This window comes from Pan paniscus, chromosome 20 (assembly GCF_029289425.2).
Source record: "Pan paniscus chromosome 20, NHGRI_mPanPan1-v2.0_pri, whole genome shotgun sequence".
Lineage (NCBI taxonomy): Eukaryota > Metazoa > Chordata > Mammalia > Primates > Hominidae > Pan > Pan paniscus.
The window spans coordinates 6,721,691-6,743,432 of NC_073269.2; the positions used below are offsets into that span (position 1 = coordinate 6,721,691).

The window sequence follows — 21,742 nt, forward strand, 5'->3', positions numbered from 1 at the left end:
GGCCCCCAGGTCCCCCCGGGGGGTAATAAGACGCAGTATGATGAGATTGGCATTCCCGTGGCCCTGCTCAGCTACAAAGACATGCTGGACATCTTCAGGGTAGGTCTGCGCCGGCTCAGACCCACGCTCCCGAGGAGATGGGGCAGGGGGCTTCGGGCTGGCTGCCGGGGGGGTTTGTGCCTCAGTTGGTGGGATCAGGGTGGTGGGTGAGGCGTGGCCCCTGCAGGCCAGGGTCTCCAGCCCCAGCCCCACAGCCCACAGCTGCACGTGGAGCCATGGCTGGCGGGTGGCTCTGACGCCTGCCTCCGGTGTGTTCCTTGAGGCAGCGTTTCGGCCGCATGGTGAGGGCGGCGCTGTATGCGCCTAAGGAGCCGGTGCTGGACTACAACATGGTCATCATCTTCATCATGGCTGTGGGCACCGTCGCCATCGGCGGCTACTGGGCCGGGAGTCGGGACGTGAAGAAGTGAGTTTCGCGTCGTGCGTGTGCTGTGACGGGGGCGGGCGGCTCTGACACGGGCCGGGACGGCCAGTCTTCCAGAACAGCAGTGAGTGCTTTGGCCTCGGCAGGCACGGCTCGCCCCGTGGAGCCCTTCGTTTCTTCCTCAGGAGGTCCTGGGACAGAATCAGTCTCTTTTCCTGCCAGGGTGGGCTCCGGGCACCCGGTGGATGTGTAGGGCTGGGCAGGTGTGGATGTGGCAGGTACGGGCGTGGCAGGTGCAGGGCTGGGCAGGTGGCTGGGGCTAGCTACCCTCTCCTGCTGAGCCGCCTGGGTCTGGGGAGGCCCCATGTCCAGGGCTGTTTATGCAGATCCAAGCTGCGGTTGCTGCCCACACCCCAGCCTCTGGCCCGGCCTAGTGGCCACCCCAGCTCAACCCAGGGACGTGGGCCCTGCCACCCTCTGCTGTGTGGTCTCCTCTGCCCTGGGGATGTTCGGGGCAGTTCCTTGCGCTTCAGTCCCCCCCCGGGTCCCCTCCTGCTCCCGGGTTTTCTGCCCCGTTCCCCCGGGTGGCTGTGGGCTCCCAGGCCCTGTGTCGGCCAGCCGGCCCCAGCGCCCCACGACCCCATGGTGTCTCCCAAGAAGGTACATGAAGCACAAGCGCGACGATGGGCCCGAGAAGCAGGAGGATGAGGCGGTGGACGTGACGCCGGTGATGACCTGCGTGTTTGTGGTGATGTGCTGCTCCATGCTGGTGCTGCTCTACTACTTCTACGACCTCCTCGGTGCGCGGCCCCGGGCGGGTGGGCCGCGGCGTGGAGATGCAGCCCGCCCCGTGCGGAGGGAGGGTGGCGTGCGGACCTGGCCTCCGGCCTCACGGCCCTGCCCCTGCAGTGTACGTGGTCATCGGGATCTTCTGCCTGGCCTCCGCCACCGGCCTCTACAGCTGCCTGGCGCCCTGTGTGCGGCGGCTGCCCTTCGGCAAGTGCAGGTGAGTCTGCCCGGCTGGCCCCGACGTGCCTGACTCTGTGCGGTGATGGCCACGGCCCCTTTGCCGCCCCATAGCCCCTCATGGTGCAGTATCGTTCAGAGTCTACAGCAGGCGCTCCCTCAGTGCTGGCCTGGGGCTCCTAGGCCCAGGAGCAGGGCGGAATCTGGACGAGCTATCAATGGAGCCCACCAGCAGCCAGGCGCCAGGGGTGGCGGGGGGAGGGTGCCCTTGTCCCCAGGAACCCTGCCCCAGGTCGCAGGCCGACGGGGGCACGGGAAAGCACCAGGGTTCTCCGGGGAACCCAGAAGGTTCCCCACAGCCCAGAGCTTGGCCTGGCTCTTAGGGGTCAGGGAGCTGCTGGAGGATCTCCGGCAAAGTCAGACCTGGGTCTAGGAAGCGGGGCTCGCCCGGGGGAGACCTTTTTGTGTTGCCGTCCCTGGGTGAGGAGGTGGGAGGTCTGGAGCAGGCAGGGCCTCGGGCGAAGGGCCGCAGCGCAGGCGAGGGGCTCTGTGGGTACAGCCCGTGGCCCCCAGCGTCTGCCCGGGTCGGGCTCTGCCCTGCCCTTGGGGTGCCTACTGTTGTCATTGTGTGGGATGTGGAGTTTAATGAGGACAACAGAGTGGGGGCTGCCACTCTGCAGGGGGTGCCTGGGCCGGTCCCAAGGGTGGTGGGCAGTGGGATGAGGCCGGGAGCTGGTGGGCTTGGCTCTGACTGCCCCGTGCCCCCCAGGATCCCCAACAACAGCCTGCCCTACTTCCACAAGCGCCCGCAGGCCCGTATGCTGCTCCTGGCGCTCTTCTGCGTGGCCGTCAGCGTGGTGTGGGGCGTCTTCCGCAATGAGGACCAGTAAGTGCTGCTTCCCCCGGGCCCCGGCGGGCAGTGGCGTCCTCAGATGCACCAGGGCTCCTGGGGCCCTGACTCCCTGCCCTCCCTGGAGGCCGCCCCAGCCTGGAGCTGCTTCAGCACCGCGTTATGAAAAGCCCTGGCCCCGGGCTGCTCTGACAGTGCTGTGAGGTCGTTTCACCTGGGTTTGTCCGGGTGCCGTGGGAACCCTGACTGGAATCCGGGAGGAGAGGCCGGAGCCCCTGTGGCCAGGAGCCACATCCTCCAGCCTGGATGGGACTCCTTTGTGGGGCATCGCTGCCCAGGGCCACAGTCTGTCCCCCGCTGTCCCTTTCCTGGCACCCACGTGCACACCGCAGGTTCGAGGCCCAGGGTGTGGGCACCAGGGCACCCGATCCTCTTGGTCATGACTGCTGTGGCTTCTGAGCAGTGGTGGAGGTGGGGCAGGCACTGCTCCCCCCACGCTCACCTCCCACGAGGCCTGGACTTGTGGCTGCCTCCCACCGGCCGGGCCTCCCCCATGAGGCCGAGTGCCTGGCGCCGTGTTGGGAGGACAGAGCTGGCCTGTCCCCGCCCGGTCCCCACCGCTGTCGCTGATACCATCTGGCACTTCCTCCCAGCCTTCCCGAGGCAGCCAAGTACACTTGGCTTTGGTGTGTATTGGAGCCACGGCACGTTTAACTGGCAGAAGGAAGATGTGAAAATATTTTGAATCCTTTGTACACAAAGAGAAAATGAATCTTTTCAGTTATTTCCAAGCCAGGAAACTCGCTCCGTCACATGAAGTTAGAGCAGGCCTCAGTCAGTTGGGCGTAGGGGCTCACGCCTGGGATCCCAGCATTTGGTAGGCCAAGTTAGGACGATCACTTTGCCCAGGAGTTCAAGACCAGCCTGGGTAACAAGCAAGACCCCCGCTCTATTTAAGAAATAATATAAAATCAGAAAAAATAACTGGCCGCAGTTCTCTGGGTGCTTGCGGCACGTGGCGCCTGGAATTGGCTGTACCAGCGTCTCCCATGGAGGCCTCTGCTGTTAGCCGCCGCCCCACCCGGGAGATGTTTTTATCCCATTTTCAAATGAAGCCTTTGATGTTTGAGACGCTGAGGAACGCTGGGGAACTCGTCCAGCAAGTGACAGGCAGAGCCTGCATGGGGGGCAGGGGCCAGCGGGGAGGAGACGCTGGGACTTCGTGGGGCCAGGAGAGAGCCGAAGTTGCGGCTGGCTGCAGGGGCCATGGCTTGTGCAGGAGGCGGTTCTGTGCTTTGCCCCAGGGCACCAACTGCATGGCAGCCCCACCCACTGTGGACCCAGAGGTTCTGTGAGGAAACCTGGTGTGGCACAAGTTTTAATTTAATAAACAGTTTGGGCACGGGGGCTCATGCCTGTAATCCCAGCACTTTGGGAGGCCGAGGCGGGCAGATCACTTGAGGTCAGGAGTTTGAGACCAGCCTGGCCAACATGACAAAACCCCATCTCTACTAAAAATACAAAAAAATTTGCCTGGCATTGTGGTATGTGCCTGTAATCCCAGCTACTTGGGAGGCTGAGGCAGGAGAATTGCTTGAACCTGGGAGGCGGAGTTTGCAGCGAGTCAAGATTGTGCCACCAAACTCCAGCCTGGGTGACAGAGTGAGACTCCATCTCAAAAACAAAACAAAACAAAAACAGTTTGGAGGGGTCAGTGCCCAAGCCCTCCTGCACACGCACCCTCTGCCTGGCCCCTGCCTACAGCCTGTGACCCCTGCCTACAGCGTGATGCCCACCATCCGGGGACAGCGACTGAGGGGATGCAGCCGGCCAGGCCCGTGTCCACCATCCTGGCCCCACCATCTGGGGACAGCGACTGAGGGGACACAGCCGGCCAGGCTTGTGTCCACTGTCCTGGCTGCGGAGTGGTGGGCTCCTCTACCTGCTTCCGCAGGGTGGGCCCTGGGATGGGGCCTGTGCCGCCAGCCCTGCTGGAGTTGTAACAGCAGGGGTCCTCCCGCAGGTCTGGGGTCCTCAGAGTCATCCCCTGGGCAGGTGGAAGGGCAGTGGGGCCGCGTGCTGGCTGAGAGCAAGGGCCCTGTGTGGCTCGTGGGAGGCGGCGTCCTGGGTGGTCAGCCAGCCTCTGCCCCGGCGGGGATGCTGCTTTGTCTTGCAGGTGGGCCTGGGTCCTCCAGGATGCCCTGGGCATCGCCTTCTGCCTCTACATGCTGAAGACCATCCGTCTGCCCACCTTCAAGGTGAGTGCAGGGAGGGCGCGGCTGCGGGGCAGCGTGGGTAGTGGGGGCCCTTCATCCCAGCCTGGCCCGTGTGGGGCTGTGGTCCTCGTAGGTCTGTGCTCCTGCTCACTGCCCTGGGGATGGCCGCCTAGGCCTGTTGTGAAGGGTGGGGCTTGAAGATTGGGTCCCAAAGCCCCCGCTGAGGCGGCCTGGGTGGGTGGCTGCGGGGCGGTTCCCGGCAGGGGCAACTCGTGTCTGGATGAGGTGGTGGGGAGAGTGGTCGAATAGGGCTGGAGGAACTGGCCTCAGGTGGCACCGGGAGCGCGGGGATGTCGTCAAGCCCCAGGCGGCTGCACTCCCGTGAGGGCCCCACAGCACCCCAAGCAAGCGGCATTTGAATGCCCAGGATGGCCCTCTGTATCCCCAGAGCCGGCCCTGCGTGGCACAGGCCTCCGCCCTCCCGTCCCCGCCTTCCTGTTACGTGGAGACTCTAAAAGCCTGACTTTTGCCCGTAAATCGCTACCTGATGTTGCTTCCAAAGCTCCTCCTGCGTGGTGCGTCCCTGGCACTGGGCGCGCTCTGCTCAGGTTCCTTTAAAGGCCGCCTCCCAGGAGGAGGCGCTGGGCCTCATGAGATGGGAGTGGGGAAGGCACGGGCCGGGGTGGGGGCCGCCCTCAGCCGTGGGCTTCGCAGGCCTGCACGCTGCTGCTGCTGGTGCTGTTCCTCTACGACATCTTCTTCGTGTTCATCACGCCCTTCCTGACCAAGGTAGGCGACTGCCTGTCCCCGCTCCACCCCATCACCCCGCTCCCCCGCCCCCTCGCAACCCCCGCCCCATCACCCCCCATCACCCCGCCCCCTCGTCCCCCTCCACCCCACACCATGCTCTCCTGCCCCCCACCCCATCACCCCGCCCCCTCGTCCCCCTCCACCCCATACCGTGCTCCCCTGCCCCCCACCCCATCACCCCGCTCCCCTCGTCCCCCTCCACCCCATCACCCTGCTCCCCTGCCCCATCACCCTCCATCACCCTGCCTCTTGCACCCCCCCATCGCATCACCCTGCCCCCTCGCCCCATCACCCCACTCCCCTGCCCCCCCACCCCGTTACCACACTCCCTCACTCAACCCCGTTCTGTGCAGAGTGGGAGCAGCATCATGGTGGAGGTGGCCACTGGGCCCTCGGACTCAGCCACCCGTGAGAAGGTGTGTCTTCTGACTGCAGGGTCTCAGGTTGCCATGGGTCAAGGTGTCGCGCGCTGAGAGCGGATAGGGCTCGAGGCATCCCGCGGCCGGGTGAGGGTCATGGAGGACATTGTCCTCTTCCCGTCTTTGCAGCTGCCCATGGTCCTGAAGGTGCCCAGGCTGAACTCCTCACCTCTGGCCCTGTGTGACCGGCCCTTCTCCCTCCTGGGTTTCGGAGACATTTTGGTGCCAGGTACTGAGGCGGGTGGAGCACACGGGTCCACGCTGTGGGGCAGGGCCCCGGGCGGCTGAGGTTTGCCTTTGGGAGTGAGTGGCCCGCACACCGTCGGCTGGAGATAAAGCCCTGAGGGTCAGAGTCGTGCAGGTTGGGGCCGTCGAGGCCTCGGTGCCTGGGCAGCGAGGGCATTGCCTGGGTGGGGTAGGGACCCCCTTGGTTCCTAGGGAGCGGGGAAGGCCCCCCGATTGCAGACAGCCTCACCCCATCCTGCTCGGGGTTGTGCAGGGGTCCCTGCTGGGGCCTGGATCCTGGGTCCCAGTGAGCTCATGTTGCTGCAGAAGGCAGAGACTGTACCCTCGCAGCCTCAGTGTCCCCAGGGTCCTGCCAGGTGTGTCTGCCTGGACTTTGTTCTCACTGTGGTCTCAGTTTACCCACTGAGAGTCATGGCAGCCCTGTCCTGAGCGAGCGTGTGGCCTGTCTGTGAAATGACAGCAGCCACCAGGCAGCGAGAGGCCCACGGCGCCCAGGTGCCCGCCTGCTCCCAGGAAGCCCCTGCTCCGAGGCTCTGCGGGCCCGAGTAAGCCTCCACCCCGTGCCTCCCCCCAGGGCTGCTGGTGGCCTACTGCCACAGGTTTGACATCCAGGTACAGTCCTCCAGGGTATACTTCGTGGCCTGCACCATCGGTAAGTGCCTCGGTTGGGCCCGTGCTGGCCTCTCTGGCTCCAGCCCCACCCCGACTTAGCCTCTGTCCTGACCCTGACCCCTAACCCCAACCCCAACCCTAACCCTAATTCCAACTCTTACACCGTAACCATAACACCCTAACCCTAACCCCCTGGCCACTCCGGGAGCTGGGCTCGGGTGGCTGGGCCTGTGCCTGCATCCCCCTCTTTCTCATTCTCCCCGGGCCTGTGCCTCCGTCCCCGTCTTTCTCATTCTCCCTGGGCCTGTGCCTCCGTCCCCCTCTTTCTCATTCTCCTGTGGCCTGTGTCCGCATCCTGGTCTTTCTCATTCTCCTGTGGCCTGTGTCCGCATCCTGGTCTTTCTCATTCTCCCTGGGCCTCTGCCTCCGTCCCCGTCTTTCTCATTCTCCCTGGGCCTGTGCCTGCAACCCCCTCTTTCTCATTCTCCCTGGGCCTGTTCCTCCATCCCCCTTTCTCATTCTCCCTGGGCCTGTTCCTCCATCCCCCTCTTTCTCATTCTCCCCGGGCCTGTGCCTGCAACCCCCTCTTTCTCATTCTCCCTGGGCCTGTGCCTCCGTCCCCGTCTTTCTCATTCTCCCTGGGCCTGTGCCTTCGTCTCCGTCTTTCTCATTCTCCCTGGGCCTGTGCCTCCGTCCCCGTCTTTCTCATTCTCCCTGGGCCTGTGCCTCCGTCTCCGTCTTTCTCATTTTCCCTGGCTTCCATTGTTCTGTTCTTTTCTTTTCCTTCTCTTTCCTGTTTGCCTCTTCTTGTCTTTTTCTTCTTTGCCTTGTCTTCTACTGTTTCTTTTGTTATGAACGTATTTACACAAAGTGCTGTTATCTGTTGACCCACATTGTTTTGAAAAATGTCCCCCACTGCGCCCTAAGGAAAGAAGCTGCGGTGCTTTCTGGTTCCTGGGCACAGGGCCAGGCCAGGCCGCCTCTGCCGAGCCACGCCCCCGACCCCGCCCTCCACGTGGCTTCCTGAACGGCCACTCCCAGGGCCAGGAGAGTTCAGGCCGGCCTGTCCCCTCACACCTGCCTCCTGCAGCTGCAGGTGCCCGTGGCTTTCCCCTTGCCCGATTTTACTGTCTTCATGATTATCCTTTAAAATCACGGCTGAGGCCGGGCACGGGGGCTCGTGTCTGTGATCCCAGCTTTCTGGGAGGCTGAAGTGGGAGGACTGCTTGAGTCCAGGAGTTCAAGACCAGCCTGGGCAACATAGTAAGACCCTGTCTCTGCAGAAGAATGCAAAAATTAGCCAGGCATGGTGACATGTGCCTGTAGCCCCAGCTACTCTGCAGGCTGAGGTGGGAGGATCGCTTGAGCCTGGGAGTTCAAGGCTGCAGTGAGCCATGATCGTGCCACTGCACTCCAGCCTGGGCAACAGAGTGAGACCCTGTCTCGAAAAAATAATCATAAAATGAAAGAAAAAATAAAAACACAGCTGCAGAGATTTGTCTCTCCTGAAGCATAATTTGTCAAGTTGTCCCTGTAATTCCTGAGACTGAAGCCGCTGAGGTTTTGTAGGTGCCAGCCCTCTCCGTTTGTCTCTGTCCGCTTCTGTTGATGATGGCTGATGGACATGTGGATGGTCTAAAATGGACCAATAGGGACGCTCCCTGTGGCGTGGCGTCAGAAATACAGAGATGGGTGTTAGGAAAAGTGCCGCTCCCTGTGGCATGGCGTCAGAAATACAGAGATGGGCGTTAGAGAAAGTGCCGGGAGCAGTGTGCTTGCTGGACACAGCCGCTCTTTTTTTAAGAGTGTTCTAGCAAATAATTTTCTCAGAGCTTTATTTTGAAATAATTTCAAATGACAGTTGCAGGATCGCTACAGAGAACTCCCGTGTGCCCCGTTCTCAGAGGGACTGGTCATTTCTTCACATTCGCTTGATTCCGTTCTCTCTCTCCACACACACTCACGCGCTGTCATTCTCTTGACTCCGTTCTCTCTCCACACACACACTCATGCGCTCTCATTCGCCTGATTCCATTCTCCCTCTCTCCACACACACTCACACGCTGTCATTCGCTTGACTCTGTTCTCTCTCCACACACACTCACGCGCTCTCGTTTGCCTGATTCCGTTCTCTCCACACACACTCACGCGCTCTCGTTTGCCTGATTCCGTTCTCTCTCTCCACACACACTCACGCGCTCTCGTTTGCCTGATTCCGTTCTCTCTCCCCACACACACTCACGCGCTCTCATTCGCTTGATTCCGTTCTCTCTCCACACACACTCATGCGCTCTCATTCGCTTGATTCCGTTCTCTCTCTCCACACACACTCACGCGCTCTTATTCGCTTGATTCCGTTCTCTCTCCACACACACTCACGCGCTCTCGTTTGCCTGATTCCGTTCTCTCTCTCCACACGCACTCACGCGCTCTCGTTTGCCTGATTCCGTTCTCTCTCTCCACACACACTCACGCGCTCTTATTCGCTTGATTCCGTTCTCTCTCTCCACACACACTCACGCGCTCTCATTCGCCTGATTCCGTTCTCCCTCTCCACACACACTCACGCGCTCTCATTCGCCTGATTCCGTTCTCCCTCTCTCCACACACACTCACGCGCTCTTATTCGCTTGATTCCGTTCTCTCTCTCCACACACACTCATGCGCTCTCATTTGCTTGATTCCGTTCTCTCTCTCCACACACACTCACGCGCTCTTATTCGCTTGATTCCGTTCTCTCTCTCCACACACACTCACGCGCTCTCATTCGCTTGATTCCGTTCTCTCTCTCCACACACACTCGTGTTCTCATTCGCCTGATTCTGTTCTCTCTCTCCACACACACTCACGCGCTCTCATTCGCTTGATTCCGTTCTCTCTCTCTCCACACACACTCACGCGCTCTTATTCGCTTGATTCCGTTCTCTCTCTCCACACACACTCATGTTCTCATTCGCTTGACTCTGTTCTCTCTCTCCACACACACTCGTGTTCTCATTCGCTTGACTCTGTTCTCTCTCTCCACACACACTCACGCGCTCTCATTCGCCTGATTCCGTTCTCTCCACACACACTCATGTTCTCATTCGCTTGACTCTGTTCTCTCTCTCCACACACACTCATGTTCTCATTCGCTTGACTCTGTTCTCTCTCTCCACACACACTCGCGTTCTCATTTGCTTGATTCCGTTCTCTCTCTCCACACACACTCACGCGCTCTCATTCGCTTGACTCTGTTCTCTCTCTCCACACACACTCACGCACTCTCATTCGCCTGATTCCGTTCTCTCTCTCCACACACTCACGCGCTCTCATTTGCTTGATTCCGTTCTCTCTCTCCACACACACTCACGCGCTCTCATTCGCTTGATTCCGTTCTCTCTCTCCACACACACTCGTGTTCTCATTCGCCTGATTCTGTTCTCTCTCTCCACACACACTCACGTGCTCTCATTCGCTTGATTCCGTTCTCTCTCTTCACACACACTCATGTTCTCATTCGCCTGATTCTGTTCTCTCTCTCCACACACACTCGTGTTCTCATTCGCTTGACTCTGTTCTCTCTCTCCACACACACTCATGTTCTCATTTGCTTGACTCTGTTCTCTCTCTCCACACACACTCGCATTCTCATTCGCTTGATTCCGTTCTCTCTCTCCACACACACTCACGCGCTCTCGTTTGCCTGATTCTGTTCTGTCCACACACACTCATGTTCTCATTCGCTTGACTCTGTTCTCTCTCTCCACACACACTCATGTTCTCATTCGCTTGACTCTGTTCTCTCTCTCCACACACACTCGTGTTCTCATTCGCTTGACTCTGTTCTCTCTCTCCACACACACTCGCGTTCTCATTCGCTTGATTCCGTTCTCTCTCTCCACACACACTCACGCGCTCTCATTCGCTTGACTCTGTTCTCTCTCTCCACACACACTCGTGTTCTCATTCGCTTGACTCTGTTCTCTCTCTCCACACACACTCACGCGCTCTCATTCGCCTGATTCCGTTCTCTCCACACACACTCGTGTTCTCATTCGCTTGACTCTGTTCTCTCTCTCCACACACACTCACGCACTCTCATTCGCCTGATTCCGTTCTCTCTCTCCACACACTCACGCGCTCTCATTCGCTTGACTCTGTTCTCTCTCTCCACACACACTCACGCACTCTCATTCGCCTGATTCCGTTCTCTCTCTCCACACACACTCGTGTTCTCATTCGCTTGACTCTGTTCTCTCTCTCCACACACACTCATGTTCTCATTCGCTTGACTCTGTTCTCTCTCTCCACACACACTCACGCGCTCTCATTCGCTTGATTCTGTTCTCTCCACACACACTCATGCGCTCTCATTTGCTTTTTTCCGTTCTCTCTCTCCACACACACTCACGCGCTGTCATTCACTTGATTCCGTTCTCTCTCTCCACACACACTCGTGTTCTCATTCGCTTGACTCTGTTCTCTCTCTCCACACACACTCGCGTTCTCATTCGCTTGACTCTGTTCTCTCTCTCCACACACACTCACGCGCTCTCATTCGCTTGAGTCCGTTCTCTCTCCACACACACTCGTGTTCTCATTCGCTTGATTCCGTTCTCTCTCTCCACACACACTCGTGTTCTCATTCGCTTGATTCCGTTCTCTCTCTCCACACACACTCGTGTTCTCATTCGCTTGATTCCGTTCTCTCTCTCCACACACACTCGTGTTCTCATTCGCTTGACTGTTCTCTCTCTCCACACACACTCGTGTTCTCATTCGCTTGATTCCATTCTCTCTCTCCACACACACTCGTGTTCTCATTTGCTTGACTCTGTTCTCTCTCTCCACACACACTCACGCGCTCTCATTCGCTTGATTCCGTTCTCTCTCCAAACACACACTCGCGGTGTTATTCGCTTGATTCCGTTCTCTCCACACACACTCACGCGCTGTCATTCGCTTGACTCCGTTCTCTCTCTCCACACACACTCGCGTTCTCATTTGCTTGATTCCATTCTCTCTCCACACACACTCACGCGCTGTCATTTGCTTGATTCCGTTCTCTCTCTCCACACACACTCACGCTTTCATTCGCTTGATTCCATTCTCTCTGTCTCCACACACACACTCACGCTCCCCCGTGTACTGCAGTTGGCCCTCACTAGCCATGGGTTCCTGCAGCTGTGGATTTCACCAGCTGTAGGTTGAAAATATTTGGGGAAAAGATTTGTGTTCTTATCTGTACTGAACACATGCAGATTTTTTGGGCCAGTTTTCCCGAAGCAATGCCATGCGACAGCCATCGCCCGCGGCGACATCGCTTTTGCGTTTGTAGTAACCTATGGTGATTTATGGTTTGGCAGGACGCGGGTGGGTTCTAGGCAGACACTGCACCAGTTTACGTCAGGGACATGAGCAAGGGGGTCCTGGCAGCCCTCCCCTGCGGGTGCCAAGGGTGGCCATGTGTGCGTTTGTGTATTTACATGCACACGTATGTAAATCACAGGCTGCGTTCTCAGGGGACTGGGGGCACGGCCCCGGTGGGTGGACACCGTGCCCTTTGACCCCAAACATTTCACCGGGTGTCTCCTGAGAACATAGTTTATATGCCCACAGCTCGGTGTTCAAGGGTTTTCTGGTCAGGCACGTGTGTCACCTTTGGCTGATTTTCTCATTAGAGGTTCATAGAAACTGCATCCCAGACACGTCTCGCAGCCCCCTCTGCTATCACGTCTGCCTCCCGCTGTCCTGCAGCTGCCCGGACCCTGCCCCTCCCTGTCCCTCTCCTCGCCCTGGCCCTTCCATGTCCTCGGTGACCCTGGCTCCGGTAGGGTCAGGGTGGGAGTGCGGCCCAGGAGGTGCCGGAAGGATCCATGTACTTTGGGGAGCCTGTGGCCCTGCCGGCTGAACCCCCACTGTACCTCTCCCGTCCTCGCACACCCCTGCCCTCCACCAACCCCAGCCCGCTCACGTTCTTCCCAGGAAATTGGGTGGTGGCCCTGGCCTGCCTGGCTGAGGTGATGCCTCCTCTGTCCCCACAGCCTATGGCGTTGGCCTCCTTGTGACATTCATGGCACTGGCCCTGATGCAGCGTGGCCAGCCCGCTCTCCTCTACCTGGTGCCCTGCACGCTGGTGACGAGCTGCGCTGTGGCGCTCTGGCGCCGGGAGCTGGGCGTGTTCTGGACGGGCAGCGGCTTTGCGGTGAATACCAGTTTGCTCTGACTGTGAAAAATACTCGCCTAGTGAGCCCTAACTAGAGTTAAAGTTGAGTGAGACCTCCAGCCACAGCCAGCCCCGCGGCCGCGACGGGGCTCAGGGTCCTGGCACCTTCTGCTTTGGGTGTCATGCACGTGTGGCCCCGGTGGAAGGACGTGCGTGCAGCTCCTGTGCTGGGTGGGACGTGGGGGTGTCGGGTGGGGCCCGGGGGTGCCGGGTGGGACGCGGGGGTGCCGGCTGGGACCCGGGGGTGCCATGTGCTTTCTAAAGTTGCTTCTCCCAAATAGTCAGTAGCGCCCCACCTGCGTGGGCGTCGGGCATCCATCGCCTCTCCTGCCAGAGCGAGGCGCCTGACTGGGGGTGGGGCCGCAGGGCCCTGGACGAGGGGAGCAGGCCGGCCCTGGCTGTGGAAGCCCTGTCCCCTGTCCCCCTCGGCAAGGCAGGGGGTGGTTGGCAAGGGTTAAACGTGCGATGCAGGGAGGGCTTACGCCACATCGGTTCTGCTCTTGTGATTTTTTGTGAACAGGAGTGGGTGGGACCCCCCCTTCCAGTGTGCCGCTCAGGTGACTTCCTGGGTTCCCGGGACTCAGGCGCATTGCGCCCGAGAGCTGCCCCCGCCCCTCCAGGCAGCGCCTCTCGGAGTCCATGACCGCCCAGGGAGCAGCCCTGCGCCATAGGGCGATCCTCAGGCTGTTGGGCATGGGTGCAGCTCCTCCCATAGCCGATCTCCCTCTGGGGGAGATGCCGCGCTTCTCAGCGGTGCCGGCCGCGCATGGGGTCCTACGTCATGTTTTTGTGGAGGTTAAACCACACCCGTCCCGGCCGCACTGGTGTGATGCATTGGGTCGAGCTGTGGTTCCAGTGCCGAGCTGGGCTCATGGGCCCCACAGATGGGACCATGGCCTGAGACCAGGCCCCAGGGAGAAGTCTCCTGGGGCCAGCACCCCCACCCCAAAGGTCTCCCCATTCTGATGGGCATTTCAGAAGGTTCAGGAGAAGCCGGGGACCAGGCCCAGGGGTGAGAGACGGTGGTCCAGGCTTTTCTTTGGAGAGGCTTTGCACAGCTCCCAGCCTCTGCTGGCCTCGGATGGCCCTCCTGCGGCACCTGTGCCGATGGACAGGGTCCTGGGTGCCCGTAGGTCATGGAGCCGGCCCCCTCCTTGGGTCCAGAGCCCCTGGGGATGGCGCCTCATTTTGACCCTGCCCCTGTGGCCTGCGGGTGCTGGGTGTCCTGGCCCCTGCCAGGGTCCTCCTCTGGGTCCCTGTCTCCGCCTCACCTCTGCCTCCCTTCTCCTGTAGAAAGTCCTACCTCCATCTCCGTGGGCCCCAGCACCAGCCGACGGCCCGCAGCCTCCCAAAGACTCTGCCACGCCGCTCTCCCCGCAGCCGCCCAGCGAAGAACCAGCCACATCCCCCTGGCCTGCTGAGCAGTCCCCAAAATCACGCACGTCCGAGGAGATGGGGGCTGGAGCCCCCATGCGGGAGCCTGGGATCCCAGCTGAACCCGAGGGCAGGGACCAGGCCCAGCCGTCCCCGGTAACCCAGCCTGGCGCCTCGGCCTAGGGGAGGGGTGAGACGCTCGCTGCCGTGCCCGCCACACCAAGATGTTGGGGCTGCCTGGCGCCCACTGGAGACAGACAGACAGACGCCTGTTCCCCAGGACCAAGGCCTGTGCCGTCCCCACCCGCCCCAACATGGTGCTCATCCTTGCCGAGACCCCTGCGGTCCGTGCCCGCGCCCAGCCCAGCTGCCCCGGCTGCACGCCTGCTGCTCCAAGCTCGCCCGGCTGCCACGAGCTCTCTGCGGGTCCATCCTCCCCACCGGGGTCCGTCCTCGCAGGCCCTGCCCGGCCTCTCTGCAGACACTCAAGCGTCGTCTGCATGAGTGAGCAGGTGTGGGTAGACTCTGGCCGCGGCCACACTTGGTGCTCACCAGCTGCTTCGGCCTTCAGGTGACCTCCTTCCCCATGGCGTCCTGTTCTCTGGGTGGAAGAGCAGCTTTCTGTCTCCCAGAAGGCATCGCTTTTCCCTCTTGAGCAGATCGGAGCCCCTGGGAGGTTTGGAAGCTGCCTCCAAGCCTAGGACACGGACCGGTGGCCGGGGCGGCCTCTGGACCCTGACGCTGGCTGAGACAGGCCCGTGGGGCAGGGTTTTGGGGCGTGAAAGAGGCTGGCAGTGAGTGGACAAGCTGCTCCCCTGGCTAAGGCCCTGCCCTGCCCTCAGCCAGAGGTGCCTGGCCATGCCTGCACACTCCTCCCCATTTTAATAAATGGTCACAACTTCTAGAAGTCCTGCTGGTGCCACCTGGTGGGGTGGACGTCTCAGACTGCCCTTCTGACAAGCAGGGGTGGGCGCCAGGCAGGCTGAGTCAGGCCCTCAGGGGTCCCTGGAGCCCTGGGAGGGAGGGACTGGGTCGTGGGAGGTCCTGGTAGCTCCCAGCACCCAACCTCGCTTCCCGTGTGGGCCCCGTGTTGCTTTTCTGCTGAGAGGGGGCTTGGGCCTCAGTTCTCCCTGTGGCGGGGGCATTGGTGCGTGGGTTCTTAACCCTCTGGACCCAGCTAGGAGCTTCTGGAACCCACGAGGACATCTGCCACTGGCGTGGTCTACTCACTGATGGGGTCCTCCTGACTCCAGGGCAGAGACGTCCGTGCGGGAACTGACCGAGGCGTGGCCCCAGGCCCCGGCATCCTCCCCTCGCTGCACGTGGTCACTTCCGAAGCAGCGCTCCCTGTGGCCGCAGAGACAGAGCCCGCACCCTGGCTGCCTGTGGTGCCTGGGCCCCAGCTCCCGCCCGCCACCCGCCCTGTCGAGTGCGGCCTCCAGACTCGAGTCCAGAATCTGTTTCTGTCAAGTCAGTCGTCCCCAGCTGCACACGGGGACTGCTGAGTGCTGCGCTCTCACGGGTCTGTTCCGGACAGAGGGTGGCAGGGGTGAGCCCTGATCCCTTACAAAAAATACCAGCTTCCCAGGGAGTAATGGCGCCTTCACTGAAGCCATTTTGCACATGGGGACGGGGTGGGGACGTCTCTTTTTTGGTGTTGGACATTTGACCAGTGGGGAGGGGTTCAGAGGCAGCGGTCCTGTCCTTGGCTCCGTCTGTCCGTGTGGCCTTGCTGCCATTCAGTCTGATCATTAAACACAGCTTTTGATACATGTGGCCCGGCCTCTGCCTCCGCAGTGCACGGCTTGGGGCATCTGCTCTGTGCAGGTCCCGGTGAGCAGAACTGAGAGCTGGCAGGCCGCCTGGCTGTCCTGCAGAGGACGGATTGGAATTGCCACCGCAGGGCCGGCCAGTGCTGTGAGGTGCCCAGCGTCACTCCCATGGGCTCTGTGGGCCACGTGGTCCCTGTCATGCTTCTCAGCTCTGCCACTGTTGCTGGAAAGCATCACAGACCATGTGTAAAATGGGCCAAAATACCTTTTACAAAATTAAAATAGAGATGGGGTCTTGCAGTGTTGCTGAGGCTGATCTCGAACTGCTGAGCTCAGACAGTCCTCCTGTCTCGGCCTCCCAAAGCGCTGCAATTACAGGCATGAGCCACCACGCCCATCCCTCAAATAATTTTCTTGCCAGACCCTGAAATTGGAATTGTATAGCATTCTCACGTCTCAAAAGAGTTTATTATTATTTTTTTCTCTTTAAAAATGCAAAGACCTGTCTTAGCCGCTTTGGGACAAGGTTTGGTTTCCAGCTGCTGCTGGCTGGCCCCGGGCCTGTGGGAACGTGGGTGATGGATGCGGGTTTGTGTGCGGGCCGAGAGGCCAGTGAGTCCTGAGCATCTGCCAGGCATCAGGGACTGCTGTGTGTGTTGTTCTAGTCTCACAAAGTTCTCTGCTACGTTAGAGAAAGTGAGACCCAGGCTGGGCATGGTGGCTCACGCCTGTAACCCCAGTGCTTTGGGAGGCTGAGGTGGGAGGATTGCTTGAGCCTGGGAGTTTAAGACCAGCCTGGGCAACGTAGCAAGACCCCATTTCTACAAAAATTACCTGGGTGTGGTGGCACACACCTGTAGTCCCAGCTGTTCAGGAGGCTGGGGTGGGAGAATTACTTGAGCCCAGGAGGTCAAGTCTGCAGTGAACTGTGATTGAACCACTGCACCCCAGCCTGGGTAACAGAGCGAGACCCTGTCTCCAAAAAAAAAAAGCCACCAGCAAGCCTCTGAGGCCACATGGCTGTGAGGGATCAGAGACATGGATTCCTCCAGGCCCTGAGCCAAACCACGACTGCCTGGCAGTGTGACGCCCTTGGCCTTAATGTGGAACAGGGTGAGGACGCAGCGGGAGATGGAGGCTCAGGCCTTACCACTCACAGCAAACCTGAATTCAAACCCACTGGGGAAGGGACGGCTTAATCACGGAAAGCGAATTCCAGAATACTTGAAGTCACACTTAGGTTTCGGTTTTTTAACTTGAGCAGTTCCTCGATATGCTCCAGAAGGAGCACCCCCAATTGCCTTTCCACGGGGGGAGCTCACTGCTCAGAGGCCACTCGGCGCTGGCTCTGAACACCTCCTCTGTGTGCCTCTAGTGGTGATTTGTCCTGTCCAGGAAAAGAAAAAGTCGCTATGTCATTAGTTCCGGTGGACGTGAGCCCCAGGGCTGAAAGTTACAGTCAGGACTCAGCGCATGGAGCCCTGGGCTCACACCACGTCCACCTGTGACCTCCTGCGGTCGTGGGCAAGTCCCTCCGCCTCCAACTCCCTGTCCTCTGGAAAGAGGGTTAGTAATGTACCTACTGCAAGGCACGACAGCCAGGATGTCACCAAATCAGCCATCTGATTGGACGCTTAGAAGCAGTCGGGACTTTTGTGCTAGTGACACACTTGGTTCAGGAAGACGGGCTCCTGCCAGGCTCAGCCGGTGCCTGAGCTCCGGGGGGTGTGCACACCTCGACTGTCCAGGTCACACACGGCCCAGGGATGTCAGGGAGAGGTAGAGCTGGGGAAATGGAAACAGGCTGCTTTTTGGCACTGGGGAGGGTATTTTGTTTCTTTTCGTGGGGAGCATCCCTCTGTCTTGCAGTTTAAGTTACAAAGTGGAACAATGTGGTAACAATAGTGATTTTCTTTCACTAAGCTGACCAGAGCTTACACATTTTTTATCCACCCACCTATCCATCCATTTATCCAACCGGCCATCCACCCATCCACCCATCCATCCATCCACCCACCCACACATTTATGTAACCATCCATCCATCGGTCCGTCCGTCCGTCCGTCCATCCATCCATCCGTCCATGCATCCATCCACCCACCCACCCATTTATGCAACCATCTGTCCACACATTTATCCATCTGTTCATCCACACACCCACCCATTCACCCACCTGTCTGTTCAGTTATCCATCCGTCCATCCACATACCCTCCATCCACCCATTTATCCAACCATCTGTCCACACACCCATCCACCCATTTATCCACCCATCCATCCACCCATTCACCTATCCACCCATCCATTTATCCAACATCCATCCACTCATTCATCTATCCACCCATCCATTTATCCAACATCCATCCACACACCCATCCATCTATCCATCCATCCACCCGCCCCCCCACCCACCCATCCACACACCCATCCATTTATCCAACCATCCATCCACCTATCCACATACCCATCCGCCCAGTTATCCAACCACCCATCCACTTATCCACATATCCATCCATCCATCCACCCATTCATCCATCCATCCACCCACACATTTATGTAACCATCCATCCATCCGTCCGTCCATCCATCCATCTGTCCATGCATCCATCCACACACCCACCCACCCATTTATGCAACCATCTGTCCACACATTTATCCATCTGTTCATCCACACACCCACCCATTCACCCACCTGTCTGTTCAGTTATCCATCCGTCCATCCACATACCCTCCATCCACCCATTTATCCAACCATCTGTCCACACACCCATCCACCCATTTATCCACCCATCCATCCACCCATTCACCTATCCACCCATCCATTTATCCAACATCCATCCACACACCCATCCATCTATCCGTACATCCACCCGCCCCCCCACCCACCCATCCACACACCCATCCATTTATCCAACCATCCATCCACCTATCCACATACCCATCCACCCAGTTATCCAACCACCCATCCACTTATCCACATATCCATCCATCCAGCCACCCATTCATCCATCCATTCATCCACCCATCCACACACCCATCCATCTACCTACTTATCCACCCATCCATCTCCATCCATTGATCCACCATCCATTTGTCCATCCATTTACCCATTCACACATCTATTCATCCATCCATCCATCCATCCATCCATCCACACACCCATTCATCCATCTATCCATCCATCCATCCATTCATCCATCCATTCAACCACCCACTCACCCACCCACTCACCCATCTATCCACCCATCCACCCATCTACCCATTCATTCATCCACCCACCCACCCATTTATCCATCCATCCACCTATCCACCCACCCACCAATCCATCCATCCATCTACCTGCCCATCTAGCCATTCATCCATCTACCCACCCCTCCACTCATCCATCTATTTGCCCATCCATCCACCCATTATTTACCCCCCCACCCACCCATCCATCTGCCCACCCACCCATCCATCCATCTACCCACCCACCCATCCATCCATTTACCCTTCCATTCAACCATCCATCCACCCACCTTCCACCCACCCACCCACTCATCCATTTACCCATCTATCCACCCATCTACTCACCCACCCATCCATCCATCCATCCACCCATCCACTCATCCATTCATCCACCCACTCACCCACCGATCCACACACACACCCATCTATCCATCTATCCACACACACACCCATCTATCCATCCACCTATTTACCGTCCGTCTGTCCATCCATGAATCCATCCATGAATCCATCCATGAATCCATCCATCCATCCATCCATCCATCCATCCATCCATCCATCCCTCCATCCACCCAACCACCCATCCACCCATCCACACACACTCATCCACCTACCACTCTTCACTGCTGTGTGCCAGGTCGTCTACTAAGCACCCCCTCTGGCCCAGGCAGAGAGCTGCTATAGCTGCACGAGGAACCGGGACTCAGTGTTTGGGGCCAGGTGGGAAGTCATCAGAAGGTGAGAGGGTGGAGTTCTGGAAAGAGCCCACCAATGGCCCTGAGGAAGAGAGGAGGGGGTTCCCGTGGGGTCACGGACTCTTCTCCACACGGCTCAGAGCAGGTTAGAAATGCCTCTTGGGAACCGCCCGCAGCCTGTCAGGAGGGTGGGCAGAATAATGCAGCAATGGGAGGCCCTGGGTGTGGAGCCCCAGCTTGCATCCCAGGAGCTGGATGACTGGCTCTCAGGGCTGTAGCCACCTCTTCTGCTTAAAAGGAGGTGACAGCTACTTTTGTGAGACCATCATGAGAACCTAGTGGAGTCCCTGCCGAGTGCCGGGCACACAGCACATACTCAGTAGACTGGACCATTCTGCGGGCGACTGGGGAAAACGTGGACCCAGGAGCTGGATCCTCCAGGACTGCTCTCCCTCCAGCACCAGGCGTGGCTCCCCAGGACTTGCGGCACTTCTCAAAAGCAAATCACCAACAAAGACGCTGCTGCCAATGGTAATAAAATGGGGCTGGTCTCCAAAGGCAGTTCCAAAAAAAATGTCCCCAAAGTCTCTTGAGATAAGAGAGGAGACAGTGGTTCTAACCAAGTGCACCGTCTCCTTCGATGGCACGGAGGAACGTGAACAACCTGGTGACCTAAGCAGGAGGGGCGGCCAGCGTGGCAGCGGGTGGCGTGTCAAAACTGAGGCCACCCAGTCTGACCATGAGGGAGAAAAGCACCAGACAAACCCACTTGAGGCGTGTCCTGCAAAACACCTGACCTGCCTTCCCCAGGAGCGGGCAGGGTGTCAGAAATAGGAATGTCTGGGAAACGGCGACAGCCCAGAGAGATCCGAGGAGGCATGACGCCTAAATGCCACGTGGGATCTCGGGTGGGGCCCTGAGCAGGAAAGGGCATTGGGGGAAACTGAGGAAACGGGAATCAAGTGTGGACTTCACAGTCGTGCATCAATAGTTGTTCATTGGTTGTGACAAATGTATCACACTGGCCTGGATGCCAGTAACAGGGGACCCGGGATGTGGCACACAGGGGAGTTCTGAACTATCTTTGCACATTTTGTGGGAATCTAAAACTCTTCTAAAACGTTTAGGCTGGGCACGTTGCTCACTCCTGTAATCCCAGCGCTTTGGGAGGTCGAGGTGGGAGGATGGCTTGAGCCCAGGAGTTCGAGACCAGCCTGGGCAACATGGCAAGACCCCGTCTCTATTTTTTTAAAAAATTAAAAATTTATATTAAAAAATACTGTAGTTCCTTCCCAGGCAACATGGTGAGCCCCCATCTCTACTAAAAATACAACAATTAGCCCGGTGTGGTGGCAGGCGGCTGTAGTCTCAGCTACTCCTCTGAGGTGGGAGGATCACCTGAGCCCGGGAGGTCAAGGCTGCAGTGAGCTAAGATCGCGCCACTGCAATCCAGCCTGGGCGACAGAGAGTGAGACCCTGTCTCAAAACACACACACACACACACACACAAAATGGTTACACCAGTGCCCTAGAAAACGCCCTCAGCACCTCGCCCCCAGGGCTGTCCTGGGCACACCCCTCCCTGCGTCCTGTCCTGGGTCACCTGCCCAGGTGGGCCCACCTGCCCACAGCGCCCACTCTGCGGGCAACCCCCACCCCATGGCTCCCAGCTGCGAAGCCCACTCCCATCCCTGGCTACCCCCAACCCCTCCCCATCTCCATCGTCTTCCACTCTGGGTTGGCTCCCGCCAGGGTTGGGAATCCAGGGTGGAGGTGGCAGAGCCCTGAGACCCCTGTCCTCCGGAGACTCCAAGCCTGGGCGGCACCTCCGGCCGGGAGCAGGCGGTACTGGGGAAGGGGCTTGGCAGGGGGCCGGGGGAGGGCGGCTCCCCCACCCGGCCCCGCCCCGCCCCGCCCCTCCCTT

At 59.1% G+C, this 21,742-nt stretch overlaps 1 protein-coding gene across 6 annotated transcripts in view; it reads left to right on the forward strand.

Moving 5' to 3' along the window:
• Positions 1–15,032, forward strand: part of SPPL2B (signal peptide peptidase like 2B) — a 24,995-nt gene extending 9,963 nt beyond the window's left edge. For 2 of the 6 annotated variants that reach the window (XM_055103315.2, XM_063599762.1), the window contains 12 exons: positions 10–99; positions 327–466; positions 1,082–1,224; positions 1,334–1,430; positions 2,160–2,276; positions 4,417–4,498; positions 5,171–5,245; positions 5,620–5,682; positions 5,815–5,914; positions 6,506–6,583; positions 12,570–12,730; positions 14,045–15,032. In XM_055103315.2, coding sequence (XP_054959290.1) covers positions 10–99; positions 327–466; positions 1,082–1,224; positions 1,334–1,430; positions 2,160–2,276; positions 4,417–4,498; positions 5,171–5,245; positions 5,620–5,682; positions 5,815–5,914; positions 6,506–6,583; positions 12,570–12,730; positions 14,045–14,308 — 1,410 coding nt within the window. In that variant the 3' untranslated portion in view covers positions 14,309–15,032. The remainder of the gene's footprint in view (positions 1–9; positions 100–326; positions 467–1,081; positions 1,225–1,333; positions 1,431–2,159; positions 2,277–4,416; positions 4,499–5,170; positions 5,246–5,619; positions 5,683–5,814; positions 5,915–6,505; positions 6,584–12,569; positions 12,731–14,044) is intronic. The other 4 variants (XM_055103316.2, XM_063599763.1, XM_055103317.2 and 1 more) reach the window with 3 other exon arrangements.
• Positions 15,033–21,742: the final 6,710 nt, after the last annotated feature.